Source organism: Salvia miltiorrhiza, chromosome 4 (assembly GCF_028751815.1).
Source record: "Salvia miltiorrhiza cultivar Shanhuang (shh) chromosome 4, IMPLAD_Smil_shh, whole genome shotgun sequence".
Taxonomy (NCBI): Eukaryota; Viridiplantae; Streptophyta; class Magnoliopsida; order Lamiales; family Lamiaceae; genus Salvia; species Salvia miltiorrhiza.
In genome coordinates, this window is record NC_080390.1 from 39,481,841 (window position 1) to 39,502,424 (window position 20,584).

At 37.1% G+C, this 20,584-nt stretch overlaps 2 protein-coding genes and 1 long non-coding RNA gene across 3 annotated transcripts; all 3 read left to right on the forward strand.

Moving 5' to 3' along the window:
• The first annotated feature begins 813 nt into the window (after positions 1-813).
• Positions 814-5,598, forward strand: LOC131021595 (26S proteasome non-ATPase regulatory subunit 6 homolog). Its single transcript, XM_057950858.1, has 8 exons — positions 814-1,112; positions 1,205-1,319; positions 2,680-2,770; positions 2,838-2,983; positions 3,091-3,310; positions 4,435-4,543; positions 4,890-5,058; positions 5,164-5,598. The coding sequence occupies exons 1-8, from the start codon at positions 977-979 to the stop codon at positions 5,336-5,338; spliced, it is 1,161 nt and encodes a 386-aa protein (XP_057806841.1). The 5' UTR covers positions 814-976; the 3' UTR covers positions 5,339-5,598.
• Positions 5,599-6,034: 436 nt separating this feature from the next.
• On the forward strand, positions 6,035-16,366 carry LOC131021596 (uncharacterized). Its single transcript, XM_057950859.1, is given in 13 exon segments — positions 6,035-6,344; positions 6,454-6,582; positions 7,287-7,481; positions 8,408-8,455; positions 8,526-8,654; positions 12,307-12,431; positions 12,621-12,731; positions 14,044-14,152; positions 14,281-14,361; positions 14,363-14,400; positions 15,270-15,423; positions 15,808-15,952; positions 16,118-16,366. Coding segments are annotated over 13 exon segments (1,443 nt in total). The 5' UTR covers positions 6,035-6,230; the 3' UTR covers positions 16,183-16,366.
• Positions 16,367-16,988: 622 nt separating this feature from the next.
• Positions 16,989-18,974, forward strand: LOC131021597 (uncharacterized). The gene is made up of 2 exons (XR_009101005.1): positions 16,989-18,538; positions 18,618-18,974. It is a non-coding gene; the product is annotated as an uncharacterized LOC131021597 (long non-coding RNA).
• Positions 18,975-20,584: the final 1,610 nt, after the last annotated feature.

The window sequence follows — 20,584 nt, forward strand, 5'->3', positions numbered from 1 at the left end:
TTTTCTATTTAATTATATACCTTTTTGTTTTTACATAGAGTAAGATTATTTCATACACTATATTTAGTTACGGTAGACATTACATACTCAAAATAATTCAATGATTTATCATTTAATACTGCAGTTGAAATTACATAATTTAAACTATTAAATTAGGATTAAAAAAATGTTAAAGAAGGAGAATAAGATGAACAAAAATGCATCTTTTCCTCAGATGACATTATTGAGGTGGTAGTGTATAGTTGTTAATAATAATAATTTTTTGATTGATGACATTATTGAGGTGGTAGTGTATAGTTGTTAATAATAATAATTCATAATTTTTGATTTTATAATTAATAGTATTTTAGAGACATGACATGTAGTGTAAAAAGGTTTGGTTAGAAGATTTTGGCATTTGTGTACATGTAATCTATTTTAGCAAGTTTCAATTTTAAAAATTGTTTAATAATATAATAGTGTTTTAAACAAATAATATAATAGTGTTGAGAAAATAATATAGTAATAAATTATAATTATTTATTTAGAAAATGTCTACATTGTTTCTTAAAAAGCCTTGTTCGGCGGTTGTGTGGCAGATTGAAACTTAGCAATTTTATCTCCGTTTAATTATTTAAATTATTTGATGTTTAATTGTAAATGTCGATTTTTTTCTTCTAATTAAATTTATTTACCCACTCTTATGTTTTTATACAGAAAGATTTTCCCAAAATATTTATACAGCACCTTAATTAAATTTGAAAAATTTATCGTACAAGCCAGAAGCAACAATTAAAATGTCCATATTAATTTTGTAAGGCCCACTCGCTTAATCCATATATAGAGATGGGCTTTAATGTTAACTTTTGCAGGCTTATTATTTCTGAAGACCCCAAAACCCATCTCTCTCTCTTCCCCGCGTCTCTCTCCTCTCCCTCTTGCTCCCTCCTCAAGAAAGCTCTCGTTCGACTAGAAACAAGCACGGAAAAGTTCGTCAATGGAAGGCGAAGAAGGAGTTCAGCAGCCGCAACTTGTGCTCGCGAACAATCTGTTCTTGCTCACTCAGAACGACGTCGACGATATCGAAAAAGTCCGCCTCCGCGATGAGGTCTTTAACTTCATCGTCGCCAACGGTAATTGGACCATTTTCTCTGCCTTTCATTCTTCAATTCATAGTTATTAGTTTTTTTCGTGGCACTTCATTGTACCGGATTTGTTTTGGTAGATATGGCTCCGTTGTACGAAACCCTAGTTGCCAACAAGGTTTTGGATTTGGATCAGAAGGCACTTGACTCGATGCGCTCCAAGATCGATGATGAGTTGAAGAAGCTCGAAGAAAAGTCAGTTTTTTCTTTTCATGAATTACGTGAACTTCTAATATTGAGTTGCGCTATGGGATCTCTGTGAATTATTGATTCAGTGATTAAAAAATGTTAGCTACTCAAAAATGTGAACACTATGAATTCTTTCCCTTTGTTCTGCTGCTTTTCTTACAATTCTCATATGTGACATTCTAGTGTGTTTAATATCGTGTTCTAGTCAAACACTTGGATATGAGCTCGATAATCCTGCCCTTTGAAGTCTATCTTCTGATCGAGGAAGCATTCCAGCTCAAACGCCCTTCGAAGTCTATCTTTCTTACTGCAATCATATAATGTCTCAAAGTTCCTGCTGCTTGTTAATTCAACAGTTGCTTTTTGTATCTTAGGTGTTAGAGTCAAATTAATTTTAATTGTGTGACTTTTTGGACAGCAGATTGAGGTTTGAGTTATTTTCAGAGCTTATTAAGGATTCTGGTGAGCTAGTTGAATATAGAAGCTAGACTGACTAAGATGGATTCATTTAATTAGTTGTTGAACCTGAGAAATGTGAGATTCAATGGAAGTAGTTAGCCATCTTGATGATTGATTGTAATATTAGCAAGCTGTTGTAGTGGCTAAGTACCTTGCTGGTGTGGCTAAGGGAGAGAGGAGACGGTTATTGGAACTATATTGGGTTTGGGCATTAAAGGGGAAGTAAGACCATAAACCAGTGACATTACAGCATTTGCTCATATGAGCTTAAAGGACAAAATCTGTGGATTTTTTCTTTTTGATTATTGAGCTAGTAACATTTTGCATTTGGTTACCACTCTCGGACTTCAGCTTATTGCATTGATACTGTGTTGTGTTGATAAGTTCTAGATTGTCTATGGTGTTGAATTGAATGGCGTCTTCTAAGATTTGCAAACTTATGCAGGTAGTGCATGAGCTGCTTTTATAAAATCAGTCTAGATGTTGGTTTCTGAATCTAATTGGCATCTTCGTGTAACATAATTCCTTCAAAATCTCCATATTGTTATACACAATAATTCTCCGATAGATGCTCTATATTATGTTTTGTGAACAGTAAGTAGAGAAATGACTTGATGACTGGCTGCAAGGCCTATAGATAGTGCCACTACCTCAACTTTTGTAGTTGTATTCCTCACTATTGTTTTTAATGTAATTGCTTCATGCTTCCATTTTGTTAGGCCTTACAGATTTCTAAATACAGTATACTTCCATTTTGCCAAAACCTCTGCTATCATCATATTGTTATTTGTTTACCTTTTAATTCATTAATATGTGGAAATATGATCGGATATCTTCTAGACCATCTAAACTTCAAAAATATTGAGTGGGCGCTTTCCTTGATTTTTTTATCTATGATTTCATGTAGAATTGCTGACGCAGAGGAGAACTTGGGCGAAAGTGAAGTTAGGGAAGCTCATTTGGCCAAATCATTGTTTTACATACGAATTGGTGACAAGGTATATACAACCCCCCTTCGTTTTCAAGTTTTCCATATGAATTCCTTTTACATTCTTTAATATCCAGGAAAAGGCACTGGAACAACTTAAAATAACAGAGGGAAAGACTGTAGCAGTTGGGCAAAAGATGGATTTGGTATTCTACACACTACAAATTGGTTTCTTTCACATGGACTTTGATCTTATCTCCAAAAGCATTGACAAAGCTAAGAAGTAAGCACTGATTTATGTTGCTTTTGGATAAATTTTCCAAACCTTGGTTTTGTTTTTTTGCACTGAGGTTGAGCAATGAGCACTGATTTAGACTTTTAATATTACAGCTTGTTTGAAGAGGGTGGTGATTGGGAGAGGAAGAATCGTTTGAAGGTGTATGAGGGTTTATATTGCATGTCCACTCGCAACTTCAAGAAAGCAGCTGATCTTTTCCTTGATTCTATTTCGACTTTCACAACTTACGAGCTCTTCCCCTACGACACCTTCATATTTTATACCGGCCTTACGAGCATCATATCATTGGATAGAGTTTCACTGAAACAAAAGGTTTGTTATTTTTCTCAAACTTAGTCTTGTTTTCACTAGATCACAAACTTTCCTTGGTTTACCTCAACCTTTTCGTTGATGTCTAACCTAGTGCCTTTTTAGTATAAATGTGCTGATCAGTGTGTAGCTGTGCCTGTAATTAGAAGAAAAATGGTGGTAACTCTTCATATTGAATTAGAAAAAAAAATAAAAAAATAGTATTGAACTAACACATTATATTACTTGGGACTCAATCAAGTTTGAAAAACCCAGGTACTGTTCTCCATAATATACTAATTCGAGGTCAGAAACATTATGAATAATAGTTGAATGCTTCAATATAATTTCATTTGTATTTGTCGAACATCTGGTTGGACTTGCATGCCTTTCCAGTGAGGATCAATAAATCACGTTGTTGCAAACTTAACTATGATACTGTTGTATGGTCTGGCAAAAATGGAAGAATAAATTGTGTTTATGCTTTATTAGTTTGATTTATTTTGTGTGGTTGGGAGAATAATAGATGTCATAAATTTATCCTCAACTCTGAAGATGGATGAGTCATCCTTAGTATAAGTCCAACCACAAAAATGAATTGATGATTTGATGCCAATTAGTTTGATCTCAGCTTTGTATTTGTTATTGTTGAATAATGCCTTACATTGTCATCCAAAAGTCATGGAGAAGAATGCATGCTTTTTAGGATTTAATTGCAATTAGTTTTGGTTCAGTACTCATACTCATTTAAAAAATGAAGTTTATCAGTGGGTCATTATGATTAGCTGCAAATTCCTATTTTTCATTTGTAATGTTTTTGTTTAAATTCTTTGGTAATGTGCCTTAAATATGATGGAGAACTCGTAGTGGTGACTTCAGTATCAGCCTATCAGGGCACATCTTGGTGGTAGTGTCTTCTTTGAATACATTACTGCATGGCCAGACCATTTATGTAAATGTAGCCTGGAGAGTATAACTCAAAGTGGCTGTTTTATCTGAAGAATTAAATAGCTTTTGGGGTTTATTTTTGTAATTAAATTATTAAATCTGTTGTTCAAAAAGCTCTCCTATCTCCATAAAATTCTCATTCTCTCACCCAACCACCATGCTGTTAATTAATCAACTTCTTTATGTTTGGAATGTGGCAGGTGGTGGATGCCCCAGAGATCCTGACTGTCATTGGCAAAATCCCATACTTATCAGACTTTCTAAACTCTTTATATGATTGCCAGTATAAATCGTTCTTTACCGCTTTTGGTAAGTACCCCTTCAAGCATGGTTGCTCTTCTTGCAACTGCTCATTGTGCTTTGATACTAACATTCCTTTGATCGGAGGGGGTATATAGTATTATACTCCCTCCGTCCCATAAAAACATGCATAGTATGGGACGACACGGGTTTTAAGAAATCATGTAAAGTGTAGTGTGAGTGGAGAAAGGGTCCCATATTAATTGTGAATGTTTAGTGGGAGAATTATTACTATAAATGGGGTATGCATGTTTTTTAAGGGACGAATGAAAAAAGAAACTTGTGCATGTTTTTATGGGATGGAGGGAGTACATGTTTAGTTCTGCTAATTATGTTTGCGATGCTGTTTATTCAGCTGGCTTGACTGAGCATATTAAGTTGGACCGCTATTTGCACCCGCATTTCCGGTACTACATGAGGGAGATCAGAACTGTTGTGTACTCACAGTTCTTGGAATCCTACAAGAGTGTAACCATTGAAGCTATGGCAAAATCATTTGGCGTGACAGTGGATTTCATTGATATGTAAGCGCTTAAAAATCCTGCTTGAAATGTTACTTTCTAGGTTTAGCCGCCTCTACTGTTCAGCAATATCTTAGTGGTGCTTAATGTGTTTCCATTGGTTTGTAGCGAGCTGTCTCGCTTCATTGCAGCTGGGAAGCTACATTGCAAGATAGACAAAGTTGCAGGCGTATTAGAAACCAATCGACCTGATGCAAAGAATGCCCTCTACCAATCGACCATCAAGCAAGGGGATTTCTTGTTGAACCGCATCCAGAAGCTGTCTCGTGTTATTGATCTTTAAACTAGGTTAAACTTGTATTCCCTATTGTCAAATTTCGATTCCGAAGAAATACATTTTATTTGTTATGCCAGGGGTAGAGTGAAAGAAAATGCATATGCTTCTCCTTTTACATCACTTATGATTTAAGTATTTCAATTAATGTTGTTTTCAAGATGATTGTACGTCTTTATGTGCCTTTGGTTGCGTAGACGACTTTGTTTTAGCGTTACGCTACCGATCTCCTGGAAAATTAATTAGCAATGTTATTGGAGCTTCTCTAATTAAGAGGGTATGATAGTGGTTGGTAATGTGTTGATCTCGTCACGTATTTATTGGTTGTTATATAGTTTTAAACGAGAAAGGGGATTCTGTCCAACACATAATTTGTGTGACAATGAATGAATTGTTGGTAGTTTTTTTGAGACTTGTCACTCAATTTGATTTAATTCGATTAGGTTTAACGGAATAAACACTACTGCCCTAGCAATGTTGTTTTCACAAAAGTTGGGGTGTTATTTGAGGGGCAAGAGTTTAATAATTGGTATGTTAAATAGTTGATTAATATTAAGTGTGAATAGAGTTTAAAAGCTTTCCAAAAAAGAAAAGATTATAATTTTTGTGAACAAACAAAAAATGTGTTAAATTGTTGGAATTTTTTGTAAATATCGAGAGTAAATAGAGTTTAAAAGGTTTGCAAAATTGAAAAAAACTCGACGAACAATTGGTGTGTCGTCTTGCAAAACAAAGAGACAGACAGATACTTGAATTCATTCATTCTAAACCTCTCTCTGCCTGCATGCGAGTGTCAGCAACTCGCAACCTGATGTAATAATTCCCACGCCACATAAAACACATCATTATACCTCCGAAATAAATACGAGGAGAGCCCAAAACCAAAAATACTCATATCACTATGCTTCCTCTTGATTTTAACGAATTTCAACAAAAGGTTTCCACTCAGTTGAGACCGTGGCAGCGCTCATTTCAATTCTGGGTTCGAGCTGTTGATATCTATACTGGTTACAAGGTACTTTACAATATAAAAACAAAAAACTTGTGCCAAATACGGTCTTTTGGTGTTCAATTACTATTGCATGAGGAAGATGTAAATAATTTAGTGATTGTATTGTGTTTAGGTGTTTCAAGTGCGAGTTAATTTTGAGAGAGATGTGGATAAGAGGGAGGCAATGTGGGAGAATCAGCACCAACTTGCTGCTGATAAGATATACAACATGTGTGCTGATCTCGGCGGCTTTTTTCTCAAGGTATTTCTTCTTCAATTTTATTTATATATTCACATTTCTCTTAGAGGTTTTGGATTTTTCAAAAATTTCGCGTTTGTGTTGTGCAATTAAATCTTTGAGGGATTTCGATTATACCTTCTGTTTTGGGTCGAAATTTTGACAGGCAAGAGTGTTGTGCTTCGTGCTTTGTGAGTGTGATGCTGGCATTTTTTGTTTAAATATTCATAATTGCAACCTTATGTACTGTTGAAGGTTTAGAGGGTGTTTGGCTAAGCTTATTTTAAAAAGCTTATAAGCTCCAACAACTTAGAAGATGCTTCAAAAACTTATAAGATGTAGTTTAAGAGCTTATAAGTAGTTAACTTGTTTTGATAATTGAGCTTACAAGCTAGAGATAGATTTTTTTTCTAAAGAGGGATGAATTTGAAAGGGTATATGATGAAAATAACAACTTATAGTTGAATAATATTTGTAAAATGATTGTTGCGTATAAGATTATGAAAAAATAAATTAGGGTAGAGAAACTTATTTTTTGAGGAGCTTATAAGCTCTTATAGCTTATAAGCCATTTAGGAGCTTATTTTGCCAAACACTTTGAAGGAGCTCCTAAACAGCTTATAATCTCAGCCAAACACCCCCTTAATGTTGTACGGGACGGATCTTTAAACTTCAACTAGTTTATGTAGTTAGGTGGCACATGTTAATCTTTGTTTTGTATTTTTTAGGTGGCACAAATTATTGGGAAGCCAGACTTGGCTCCGGCAGCCTGGGTGAGAAGGCTAGTCACACTGTGTGATCAGGCCCCTGCTACTCCATACAATGTGGTCAAGGTTGTGATGGAGAAGGAATTGGGTCGAAATATTGATGAACTGTTTGAAAGATTTGATGTCGATCCTCTTGGTTCTGCATCAATTGCACAGGTATTCTTCTTTGCACCCTGTGATGAAGGTTGGATTCTCGGCATGTTACTTTGATTTGAAGAAAATTGGAGCTCGGTAATCTAATGATGAGAGAAGGATTCCATTTTTTTCCTCCATTTCATTCTCAAAATAGGAATACAAGTAGCTGTGTCTTGGTTCACTGAATGCTAATATAGTTTTAGACTGAAGTCTACAGTAGAAATAAGAAGTAAAAACACAGGCTGCGACTGGGTGTGCCCATTCTAGAGAATAGACTTTTAGTGGAAATAGTGAGAAAATAGATTTTCAGTAATTGAGATGTTGGTTTGGATGCGTATACTGAATGGTTGAATTATTTGGGGGAAGAGAGTGGAATGTTGTTTTTATAACATTTCATTTTTAACAGAATTCATTTGGCTGGGCAGTTAGTTTTATAGGAAATCTTACATAAAAATTTGCTTTTTAAGAAATTGTATGACCCTTGTCAACTCTTGTTGACATTTATTTATTATTTGTACATTTTGTGTATTAACATAAAAGCATTTCATAATCTTTTATAGAAAATCTGTACATCAAAGATCAATACATATATTTCAAGATATTTATGGTACATATAATTGACTATCTACTAAGGAGTAATATTGTATGGACACATATATTTCTTATTCATGTACACATGCAGATTTATTTTCTCTGTGTTTTATTCTGAACTTTCTCTCAAAGAATTGAGCCATGCTAGGCTAGAGGTTTTCTGCTTGGAATTCACGACATTGTTACTTTCACAGTCTCTTGCATGAAAAGAGTTTTGGAATCTTGGGATTGATTCTGCTTGTGTGTAATTCAGAAGCTCCAGTTGATGTCTTTATCTTTGAGGAACATTTTGCTGGTTAGGTCTTATTTTGATGGCTTGCTCACAAATCTTGCCTTATCCATTTATGTCTAATCAGGTCCACAGAGCAAGACTAAAAGGTGATAAAACCGATGTCGTTGTGAAGGTAAGAGAACTTCACTGCCAGAATTTGGACTTCATATATATTTTAAGGTCCAATTGTCTTCTCATTGCAGGTTCAGCATCCTGGTGTGCAAGATCTGATGATGACTGATATTCGCAACCTGCAAGCTTTCGCCTTATATATGCAAAAGACAGATATAAGATTTGATCTGTATTCTGTAACCAAAGAAATGGAGAAACAGGTATATTTAGTGTCCCATTAATATGCCAGTTTTTTTAAGTACATTTTTGCTTTTGAGATCTTGAAATGAGTTGCATAAAATTTTCCTAGTCATTTACATGGCATGAAGTACCTGAAAGAACCATTGTTACTGTACATATTTTTTATTTTTTCCGCTTGGGCTACCAGAAAGCTTTTGTGCCTCAGGTCAGCTTTTTACAAGTATGATCACAAATTCAAAACTAAATATTATTTTAATATTCTTGATTTGAGAAAAACAGTAGTAAGTACTAATGTTGCATGCACTGCTTTTGCCCTTCACCCCCATTATTTTCTGTTGATGTATGCACTAACTTACAACTCATAATGTTTTCTGGATGCAATTCAATACTGATACTAACGGTATTAGTATTTTGCTACTTAATAATTACTGCAAATGTTTTCCTTTTGAATCATTGATGTCCCTTTCTGTTTAAGGAAAGGGGTAGACTCAACTTTTTGTCTATTTGACATATATTAAGAACATTTTCATCAATGCTTCTTTGTCTATTATATTCAAGATCTAGTCGAATAGGATGCCTTTGGTGCACATGGCACTTTTAAGAACTATGCTTCTTTGTCTATTATAATCAAGACCTAGTCGAATATAACTTATTGATTTAAACAAAGATAGTTCTGCAAGTTTCAGATATAATGAAACCACATGTCAGAAAATTTCTCAGTCTGGTTATTGTTTTTATTGGTGTTTGTAGACTCCATGATTCACGGCAATAGATAAGTAATAAGTGTTGGGGTTAATAGCCGGAAAATACACGAACTATCACCGGATTTGCATATTGCACATCACCTTTAAAATTAGATCCATAATACATCATCTTTTAATTTAATTGTAAATTGCACACACGTTGACCACCACCTTGATTGGTGTTGACATGGCTCCCGGACTTTGCAGACGTGGACACACCGGCGATGTAGTAAACAACGTCGTTTTATCAAGCTCTTTTAAATTATATATAAAAAAAATTATAAAAAAAAAGAGAAAAAAACGTTGCTGCCAGAAAAAATGTTCAGATCTTCGCCGGAAGAAGGGCCGAAGCAGAGGTCGTCTGCTTCAAAGAGGGAGGTGTCGGCAGCCACTGGTACCTAGGGTTTCTTCAGGCGCGGCCTAGGGGCTGTGGCCGTTGGGTGAGCGGTGGTTGGAGGAGACGCTCTTCGCTAGCTAATCGAAGGAGGAGAAGTTCAGGCGGCAGATGTGTGCGCACCTGTGAGGGAGACGAGAGGAGCCGCGGAGCGAGGGCAGCGGCCGTGGCTCGCTGCGGTTGCCGGTGGACGAAAACCCCCAATTTCCCAACAACAAAAACGACATGATTGAAATGCAAGAAAACCCCCAATTTCCCATCTCTACATACAGATTTTCTTCAGGCAGAAAATTCAACCTGCAAAAACCAGGAAACAGAAACACGAGTCTGGAGGGAGGGCGGCGGGGCCGGGCGGCGAAAATACTGGTACAGAGTTGGGCTCTGTTCGTGGGCGATTCGTTGTGGGTTGAACTAGGGCACTAATATTGCTAAATCCAGAATCGAGCCCTAGATCTTCAGTTCTTGGCGACCACCGAGCCCTAGATCTTCAGTTCACCGTAGATCTACCAAGTTTGCAGCCGTCGGTCTTTCCATTCCCCCACAATCGACGCCGCCTTTGCAAAACCCCCAAATCCAGAACCACAGCCGTTGTCTCTCTCTCTCTCTGAGTCAACGACCTCCCTTTCCTTCCCTCTCTCTGTCTCCCTCTCTCGATTCCTGCAACTCCGGCACGGCGGTAATTCGTCGTTCTTCCATTGGCCAGCGGAGCTGGAGAAGTTTGAGGAAGGAGAGGAGATGCAGTTTGAGAGAGAGAGACGATTTTTTTCAAGGGTTAAGGTGCAGATAGGCCCCTCAAGTGAAGGCCCTTAGAGCGTTTCAGTCCTCTTACTAACTGTGTGTGCAGATTGGCCCTCGAACTCAAAAAAATGGTGCAGATCGCCCCCCTCTGACTTAACACCGTTATGGGCCGTTAGTCAGAGGGGGCGATCTGCACCGTTTTTTTTGGAGTTCAGGGGCAAATCTGCACCTTTTTCCTTTTTGGAGTTCGGGGGCTAATCTGCACACCGTTCATTAAAAAAAATCACATCTCATCTTCTCCGACCAACTTTTCCGGCGTCAATCGCCGTCAGATGAGGAAAATCACGAAATCAAGTTCCCAAGCCCCAAATCGGGAATTCCAAATCGGCGTCATTGCTCCCGAAAATCACATAATCGAAATGGAAACTCGAATTCTCCCTCGAATGTCACCGTCCCCAATTGCAGAATCCACCCCCAACGAATCGAACTTCGCCTCGCCGTAGGCGGTGATCGTGACCCCAATCGAGATCGAGATCATGTTGGCCATGGTCTCTGATTTGAAGGCGTCATTCTTCAACAGCACGCCGATAGTGTAGATGGCGACGGGCATCATCGGCCTTTATCGCCGAATTTCAGAGAAAGAGGCGACTCCTTATCGAGTAAAGCTAGGCGACTCCTCATCGAGAAAAGCCAGGCGGCGGGTTCACCGGATATTGCGGCGGCGATTTCCGACGGAATGGGAGAATTAGGGCTCGTTTTTGACGCTAAGCGTGTGTAGTCGAGCGAGCTCCGAGGTTTAGTTGCCCAAGAGAGAAAGAAAGGGGCGGCGCCCTCCGCCGGCCTCGCCGGAGCTTGAATCAGCGACAACGACGATCAAATTTTGAGCGAGAGAGATGAATTAATTAAAAAGTTAAAAGGTGCAGATTAGCCCCTGAACTCCGAAAAAAACGGTGCAGATCGCCCCATTGACTAACGGCCCTATAACGGTGTTAAGTCAGAGGGGCCGATCTGCACCGTTTTTTTTGAGTTCGGGGGCCAATTTGCACACACAGTTAGTAAGGGGACTGAAACGCTATAAGGGCCTCCACTTGAGGGGCCTATCTGCACCTTAACCCTTTTTTCAATGGGTGAAGGAGAGGAATAAAAAACGACGTCGTTTTTCATTTTTATGACACATGTATTGCCAGATCATTAAAAATGCCACGCGTATTGCCACCTACATTAAATAATAGTCCATGTCATCGCCGGTCAACTTTAATCATAGCCGGAGTTCTCGCCGTGTGCAAATTTCAGTTAAATCAAAAGTTCATGTATTATGGAGCTATTTTTAAGGTCATGTGCAAAATGCAAATTTGGTGAAACTTCGTGTATTTTCCGGCTATTAACCCTAAGTTATGTGTCTAAAGATTTTCTTTTCTAGCTTTTCTCGTGAGGGTTTTATCCATGTCATGGCCTTTAGTGCTTTCAATATTGATACCATCCTATTCCTAAATAAGGGTTGTTTTCTTATTTCTGAATACCTAGCTTTTCGCTTTACATTCTTGCCTCAGTAAGTAGTAACCTTTTGTGTCATGAATATTGGTCAAAAATCTGCTTCTAGTCATTATGAATTCCTTTATTTGCTTTATAAATTTGTGTGTGTGCCATTATCGGATAGGCATGTAAACTATACCCATGCTAACATTTATACTGTTTGTTTACCAATGGAATTAATTCCATCTATGTTCAAGGTGAATTAGACCGTCATGCCTTGTTTTAATGTTTATTAGTAACATTTACTCTATTTTGTCTTCTAAGATTGGATATGAGTTCAATTTTCTGAGGGAAGCGGGCGCCATGGAGAAAATTCGCCGTTTCCTATATGAAAATAATAAAAAGTCCCCAGTTTCAGTGCCTCGATTGATTGGGAATATGAACACAAGGTATGACGGTTTTCATCTTCTTCCTGTAATTTAGTTTGTAAACATGAATTTCTCATCCCAGGCGCTTAATCATTTGAAATTTCAAAAACTTTGAAATTTTTTGTAATCGCAAGTGCACAAACAATGCCCCCATAATGCTTTTTTGTAATGGATATATCTCATTTAGAAATTATTAATTTCTGATGGTAGGAGGGTTCTGGTAATGGAATATATTGATGGAATCCCTATTCTAAGGCTTGGAGATGAGATAGCAAAAAGAGGCATAAATCCTGATGGTAAGGTAGCCGCAGCAGCAAAGCAGTAAGCTCCTAGAACATCCCAGAGAGTATGAAAATCCTCTTCTTTTTTTTTATGTTTGTGCTTACTGAAATTGTATATTATTCAACTGTTTACTATATTTTCCTGTGTAATTTTTCCCTTTATTAACTTTTTCTACTCTTGGGGGGGCGTTTACTTTGAAGGATTAGCCTTGATAGATAAAAATAGTAAGGCTAATCCCTTGTGTACTTTGTTGGATTGAAACTTTGGGATATCCCAAGGCCCTTGATTATTTTATCATTTAAGCTAGTTTTGCTTGACCCTTATCCCATCAAAAGGGTGAGATTGGAGTAACCCTATTCTTGAGGATAAAAATACTCAATCATCCATTTTATCAATCATGCAAAGTAAACGCCCCCTTGGTGATAAGTTTGTTTCCTTTATATTCCCTGTAGAAATGAACTTTTTCTACTCTTGTGCTCCTCATCTGAGGTTCATACTTGCTTTCTGCCTAAATTATTTTTTCGGGAGTGTCACACAGTTCAAGATGCTGCTATATGCATTTGTCGTTAGCTAAGATCTGATTCTCTAAAATAGAGTGTTATGCAACTGTTTTCTCTTCTTCACAGATGCTTGTTCCATCAATTAAGAATTTTGTCTGCAACAACTTTTCCTGTAGATAATTAGAAAAAGAGATTATCGAGTCATGTTCTGCAAATGCCTCAAACAGTTCACTCTACGTTGGATGCCACAAATTGTGATACTGACTCAATTGACGTTTTGGTAGATAGATTTTATTAGTTTCTAGATTTTCAAAATGTCTTTCTCTAACCAGGTTCCAATGCCAATAAATTACTGCGAGGTTTTATGATATAATCCGAAAAGAAGATTCTTTCTAATTTTATCTTAGTGAACTGAACTGTAATATAATGGGGTATAACATTGCTTGCTTTAACTTTGGATATGCTTTAGAAATTGATATAACTTTCAAGGTTCATCGTATTGGCTTTAAAAGGAACGGGAGCAAAAACTTCAACTTTTTTGGGATTAATGGGTATCTCGAGACTCTATCCTGTTTGTGGTGAAGCATAAGAGAATAGAAAGAAACTCTTTGTGTCATGTAAGGAAGCTCAAACATTGTTAACTGTATAATAATAATTGACCTTTTCTATTTGTAATGCCACAATGTTGAATCTTTGATCTAAAAGGGATGTCTTCTGATATGATGCTTGTAAACATTCTGTCCGTGGAATTCCTGTTGTTCTCTTATCCCTACTGTGGTGGTAGTTTTATTTTTCTTGGAGGTAATGACACTAGAGGTTTCCATTTTATGATTAAGTCTTCTACAATACAGGAACATCCTAAAAAGTTTGACTCTGGCTTATGGACAAATGATATTGAAGAGTGGGTTCTTTCACGCGGATCCTCATCCTGGAAATATTTTAATTTGTAGAGGTTCTGAGGTAATCAATAGCCATTATGCTCCATTTAATGCGTTGTCTCATTTCCTTGAAAAATCCTATTTGATGTAGTTTCCACGTGGATATGTGTTAATTCTCTCAATAAGATTCTATCGTTCTTGACTAATTAGGTTGCATTGCTTGATTACGGGCAAGTGAAGGATCTCCCTGATCAATTAAGATTAGGATATGCTAGTCTGGTGCTTGCTCTTTGCAGATAACGATCCAATCAGGGCATCAGAAAGCTACAGGTGCCACACCTTCATGTTTAATGCATAGAGTTAGAATGTATAAATAATCAGATTGGAACGAGGAGCTACTTATGCCATTATGTTATGGCATGAGGTCAAGCATTCTTAACTTCCAAATTATATTATAGTATTAACTACCAAGTTCGATGGTTTCTGTCTGATAATTTCAAATAACATCTCATGGTTTGGTGCTGGACAGCTTTCTAGTCCTCAGGCCCGGTCTGTTGAGTTACTAAACTGAGGTATATAACTATTAATATGATGTGACCGGTACTAGTAATATGTCAGGGTAATCGGCAGAAGGATTCTTGCAATTGATCAATGTTTACATACAAAATATATACTAACTGATCTGAAATATACAGGAATTCACACACTTTCAAGGAACTCTCTCTTTCTCTCTCAGTGGAAGAGAAAGAGGGAGGGATTTATTTTATGGCTGGCTTGCCTCCATTTTATATATTTTAAGGCTATTTAAGCCAAAATAGCACACTTATCTACCAGTCAAAGTTTATGCTTTACTTGGATTCTAGATGTATCTTTGCTGGTCGCACCGTCATTTTATTTCTGATTTCACGGACCAATTTATTTCTCATCGTATCCAGCTAAGTATATTCTCTAAGTGCAGATTCAAATTTGAACTTGGTGATCTATCAAATTACATGTTTAATATGCTTAATGGACAAAAAATTCAAATTGTATGCAGTTAACACGATTTTACAAAGACATCTCTTTTGTTTAATCTAATCATGTCACTGTCAACAAAATATGACCTTTAGCTGGATTGAGAGACAACTATATATAATTGTTAATTTCTATGTTTTCTTGTACCTGTTTGGGTGTACTGAACACGCCAATGCTGATGTTAGGGAGCTCGGTATAGACACCTTGAGTAAATGTAAGGATGAGCAAACGGAGTTGTTTAGATTGGCCCAAACTATGTTTGATACAAAGCTACCACCTGGGGTGACTATGTTACAACCATTTTCAGAAGAATCTTCAATTAAAAAAATTGCCGTTGAGGTAAGCGTATTAGTTTATTAAATTGATTAATTTGGTTCCCACTTTCCTTCAAATTTCATATTATTCTTGCAAGTTGAAACCAATTATATTGTTTTAGGTTCTGCAATGTAACTTTTATCTACATGACTGCATCTAGATTTTTCTTGTTTCCCATCTTCCATTCTCTGATTATGCACTTACTCTCATTATGAAATAGTTTTAAGGTACTATCAGTAATGAATTTTTTCAATATTACATCATTATGTGCTACCTTTTTATTCCTTTCTTGGGTTATGTTTCGGTAGGCTATCTATTCCCATTTATTGAGAAGCATGTCAAATTGATTGTTGAATGGTTGTTTATCGACTGAAATTTGTCTTGTTTCTGGGGCTGTGGTGATTATAGGCTTTCCCAGAAGAACTGTTCTCTGTTCTTCGCACGTTGCATTTACTGAGGGGGCTTAGCGTTGGGCTCGGAATCAACTACTCGTGTGCTGAGCAGTGGAGACCCATCGCAGAAGAAGCTCTGTATCTTGCTGGGAGACTATCAGGTGACTTTCTAGGTTTTTCATGTTACATTTAATCGAGCAAAATGCGCTATTCCTTGGCCTTAGGTGTTTATGTATCATGTGTTCTGTGATGAGCTTTATCGGATTTGAGGCTCTCATGTAATAGATACTAACTTAAACCAAATTGTTGCTTCTTTCATGCATCAGATGAAGACCTCAAAACCACTCGGATTCGAAAACGTGGTTTTTTCAGAGGACTGTTTGGGAGGTAGCAGTGACACTTACAGGCAAGAAGAGAATAGGCTTGTCTTTGGAGTGTTCATATTGAAATCATTCATCTCAATTTTTCAACATCTAACTTTAATCTATACTTGTTGGTTTTATTTGGGTTTTTAAAACACTTTTACTATATTCTCGAAATTGATTAAAAATTTTACATGTTTTATTTTGCCCATAGCCCACTTCTCCTCAATTTTTAGGCATCTCATCTTGCTTCTTCGCTAGTGAAGAAGTCATAATTAAAAAATTCAAAGTCATAGCCTCCAACATCTTTAAAAAAAATTGAATGAAGTTAGGTTGGACTGCTGCATTCTTTTTTCTTTCTTTTTCTTTGTTTTTAAAAGCTCTTCACCAACTCCTCGAATCAATTGTACGTGATTCCATGGGGCAATTGTTTGGGGTTCCTACAATTTGAAAATACTGTATACGTGTGACTGTCTCATTTAAAACTGAGTATTATTGAGTTACGGGCTCCTAGAATTGTAGTGGTGTGTGTATCGTGTGAAAGTGATGAATATTATTGAGCGAGACTCGTGACAATTTTGTAATAAATATTGTGTTTATCGATTATTTAACGCATTAAATTCAAATTACCAAAGTGAGTAAGATAACTGAACTAACATCTACACATCCTGTATACTATAAAAACGTGATTTCCCACTTATGGAAATAATAATCATAACATTTTAGAATGTGTAAATGGTGAGAAATATCCATTGAGAATAGTGAAAATTAACCGTTGTTCATTTAACATTATTTCAATAAAAGTTAGTCAATTTTAACTATTTCATATAGAAGTATCTACGTCCTTCTTTCTTGTTTCTACAAAAAACATGGGGACTCTTTCTTGATTGTACTTTGGTAATATCTAGAGAAATTTTGAAATTGAATTTAGAAGAGTGATTTGAATGAAAGTAGTAGATCATCTTGATACGAGTTTGTGGGCTCAAATGAATTGTAAATCGGAGTTCGGACGAGAGAGAGATAACCGAAACAAGAAAGTCGAGATTTTTGGATTTTTACGAATTTTCAGGATTTTATCAGTATTTACGAGTTCTATATTGTATTTATCCGTTGCGTCTCTATCAGTATCAGTTGCAACATTGGCTCCACAAGCTGAGCACATAAACTGCGCACGGCATATATATATGAATTGGAAGAAGGATCATAAGGACCCAAACCCTTAAGAATCTCTTCTTCAGGGCAGTATATGCAACGCACGAAGCTGAGTTCAAGCATACAATGCAGGAATTGAAGCAAGAGAGTGTGGCAGCCTATGAAGATTTCATGTCAAGAGACACAAACAAGTTCTGTAAGGCCTTTATCTCTACAAACCCCAAAAGTGACAGTGTGGACAACAATATAAGTGAGTGTTTTAATGGCTACATATTGAATGTTAGGGGTAAGCATGTGATCCACATGTTAGAGGAAATAAGGTCTTCTTTGATGGTTAGGCAGGTTCAGAAATTTAAGTCTATGTCATGTGTTACCACTAAACTGACTCCTAATGTTTGTAAGTTGTTGGAGAGAAGTTTGAATGCTAGTGCATATTGCATTGCACTTCCAGCCATGCATGATAGTTTTTAGGTCCACTACGAGGGTGACACCTTCGTGGTCCATGTAAAAACAAATGCCAATAGGACGAACAAGTGTTCATGTAGGGAATGGGATTTAACTGGAATCCCTTGTAAGCATGCAATTTCTGCAATTAGATACATGGAGCATGACCCAACAGAATTTGTCTCAAACTACTATACTGTGGAAACATAGCTGGCTGGCTATGAATTTGGGATAAAACCTATAGTTGGCACGAACATGTGGCCCGAAGTTGAGGGCGAGGTTTGTGAAACCACCACCTAAGACCAAGATACCTGGTCGGCCAAAGAAGAAGAGGGTTAGGGCGCCTTACGAGAAAGACAGGAGAATGTCGAAGCATGGAGTTGTCATCTCATGCAGTAAATGCAAACAACAAAGGCAAAATAAGAGAAAATGTACAAATGCAGCTGTCGAAGAGCCGAAGGGTGACAAGGTTAGACTATCTAGATATCCAACATGATTTCAGTATATTTGAACATTAATCTCTGAATCTATGAAATTCTTATGTTTACTTTCCAAAAGCGGAGGAGAGGAAGACCTTCAAAGGGGGATGGAACTCGAAAAGGAAGCAAAGACAAGCAAAAGTCCAAAGAAGAAGAAAGTCCAGCCACTCAATCAAAAAAATGATCAGGTTCTGGCAATCAATCAAAGTTAAGCAAAAAGGGTAGCTCAACGCAATTCAAGGGTAGAGGGGCTGCTTTGAAAGGCCTTGGGGTCTACGTCAACGAGAAAACGGGGAATACATTCTACCATGTAAGTGAACTAACTTACATTTCTTAAAGAAACATTGTTAGAGTGAATACTAACATTTTCATCATCACATTGTACGCAGGGTTCAAGCACATCAAAGAAAGCATTTTAAATGCGCAACTTTAAGAAACCAAGCACGCTAGACAAAGCTCGGCACCTGAGAAAAGTAGTGTCACTGAAGTTGCAACAACCCAAGAAAGTAGGAATGAAGAAGGATCAGGCCAGCCTCACTAAAAGAAAGAAACTTTAGAAGTAGTTATGGTGTAATGAATTGTTGTCTATCCATTTGAAGAACAACTTTTTTTTTTTTTTGAAATTTTAATGGTTTATTAGTGTCTAGATATGAAACAAACATCTTTTGCATCATCATGAATCATGTAAAGTGAATTATACAGTGTTTTGACCTTGTCATTTTGAAAGTAATGAATGTCAGTGGTTCCATATTTTGAGTTGGATATGTTAGAACAGATTTTGGATGTGTTACAAGTGTTTTAAAGTTGGATATGTTAGAACACATAGCATATTAACAACTGCATAAATGGAAATGTCGCACTAATGAGATTTCCAAATATATTAACTGGAAAACGAAGACATTATAAGTCTTCCATGATAATTACATAGTTCATGATGATAGGCCTACAAATACTAAACAAAAGTAAGACATTTTTCAGTCTTCAATGGCCTTATCTAAACCATTACAACCTTAGTCTAATTCAAAAAGAAGACAGTCTATTGTCTTCTCCCACCTATCTACAAACTTAAGCAAACCACTCCTTCACTTCAATAGCCAGAGAACAGAAAACAAGACAACCACAACGCAGAGCAGCCATTTGGTCGTACGAAGCTTCACATACTGAGCATGGACAATGCCTTCTAGCTCGTCATTCTTCGCCTTGAGTAAATCAAGCTCGAAAATGGCTGAATTGAATTGAGATAGTCTAGATTCCAACCTTCCACGGCTCAAATTCCCCACCATTGTAGCTTGCTCGCGCTCCTCCTTGGCCCTAACAATTTGTAGCTTCAGTTTTAAAATGCACTCTTGTAATGATCACTCAATTCAGGATCAAGTCATTCCCATAAACCACAATCTCCACTAGACTACATCAACATAAACAAAATTCAGTTCAAACTAATTAAATTCTACACAAAATAACAAATTTAATCTCAAAGGCATATAAATCAACGCACCCCTCTTCGACTGCAGCAGTAGAAACGACGCATAGGATTCAATGGCGTGTGTGAAGTCCTTAATGAGGCGACGCCATGCTTACAAAGCTTTGGTCGCGCCATCCAATTAGCTCGAAAATGATTCCCCAAGCCAATCGAATTGGAGCTCGAAAATGATTCACCATTCTCACTGTCCCACGATTTCCTCATTCCTACCGATTCCACTTTTCCGTTCTTTGATTAGAGAAGTGAGAAGCTAGGGTTTAGAAATGATTGATTTAAGGTTAGGATGTTATATTAAAAAAAGAAGAAAACAACGACATTTTTGAAGCAAAAATACGACGTCGTTTAGTTTGGGCTCCGGCATTTCCACGTAGATATTCAGGTAGTCCATGTCATCATAAATCGCACCAGAAATTAGACGGAGTATCTAAATCAGACAAATTAGAAGTTTACTATTATTCATTACAGACCTTGAAATTTGGTACCCAAACCAGAATTCGCCTATAGTTGAGTAATTTAGGCGCCATTAACCCTTTTTTTTAAATTGGACACTTTTTTCACTCACAATATAGTACTCCCTCCGTCCGGCTATTCATGACACGTATTATTCCATTTTGGATTGTCCCACCGATAATGGCTCGTTTCTATTTCAGGAAATAATAAGGGATAGTTAATCTTAATTAAAACACTAATTAAATGCTTAATAAAACCTATTTTAATAAAAACAAAACACTCTCACTTTAACTCTCTCTCTCTCTCTCTCTCTCTCTCTCTCACAGCTGCTACACTCTCACCGTCTTTCCTCCTCCACGGCGACGGTGCGATGCCTCCGCGTCCACCCACCCTCCCTCCACTGCCCTCTCTCTGCTCTCACTCTCG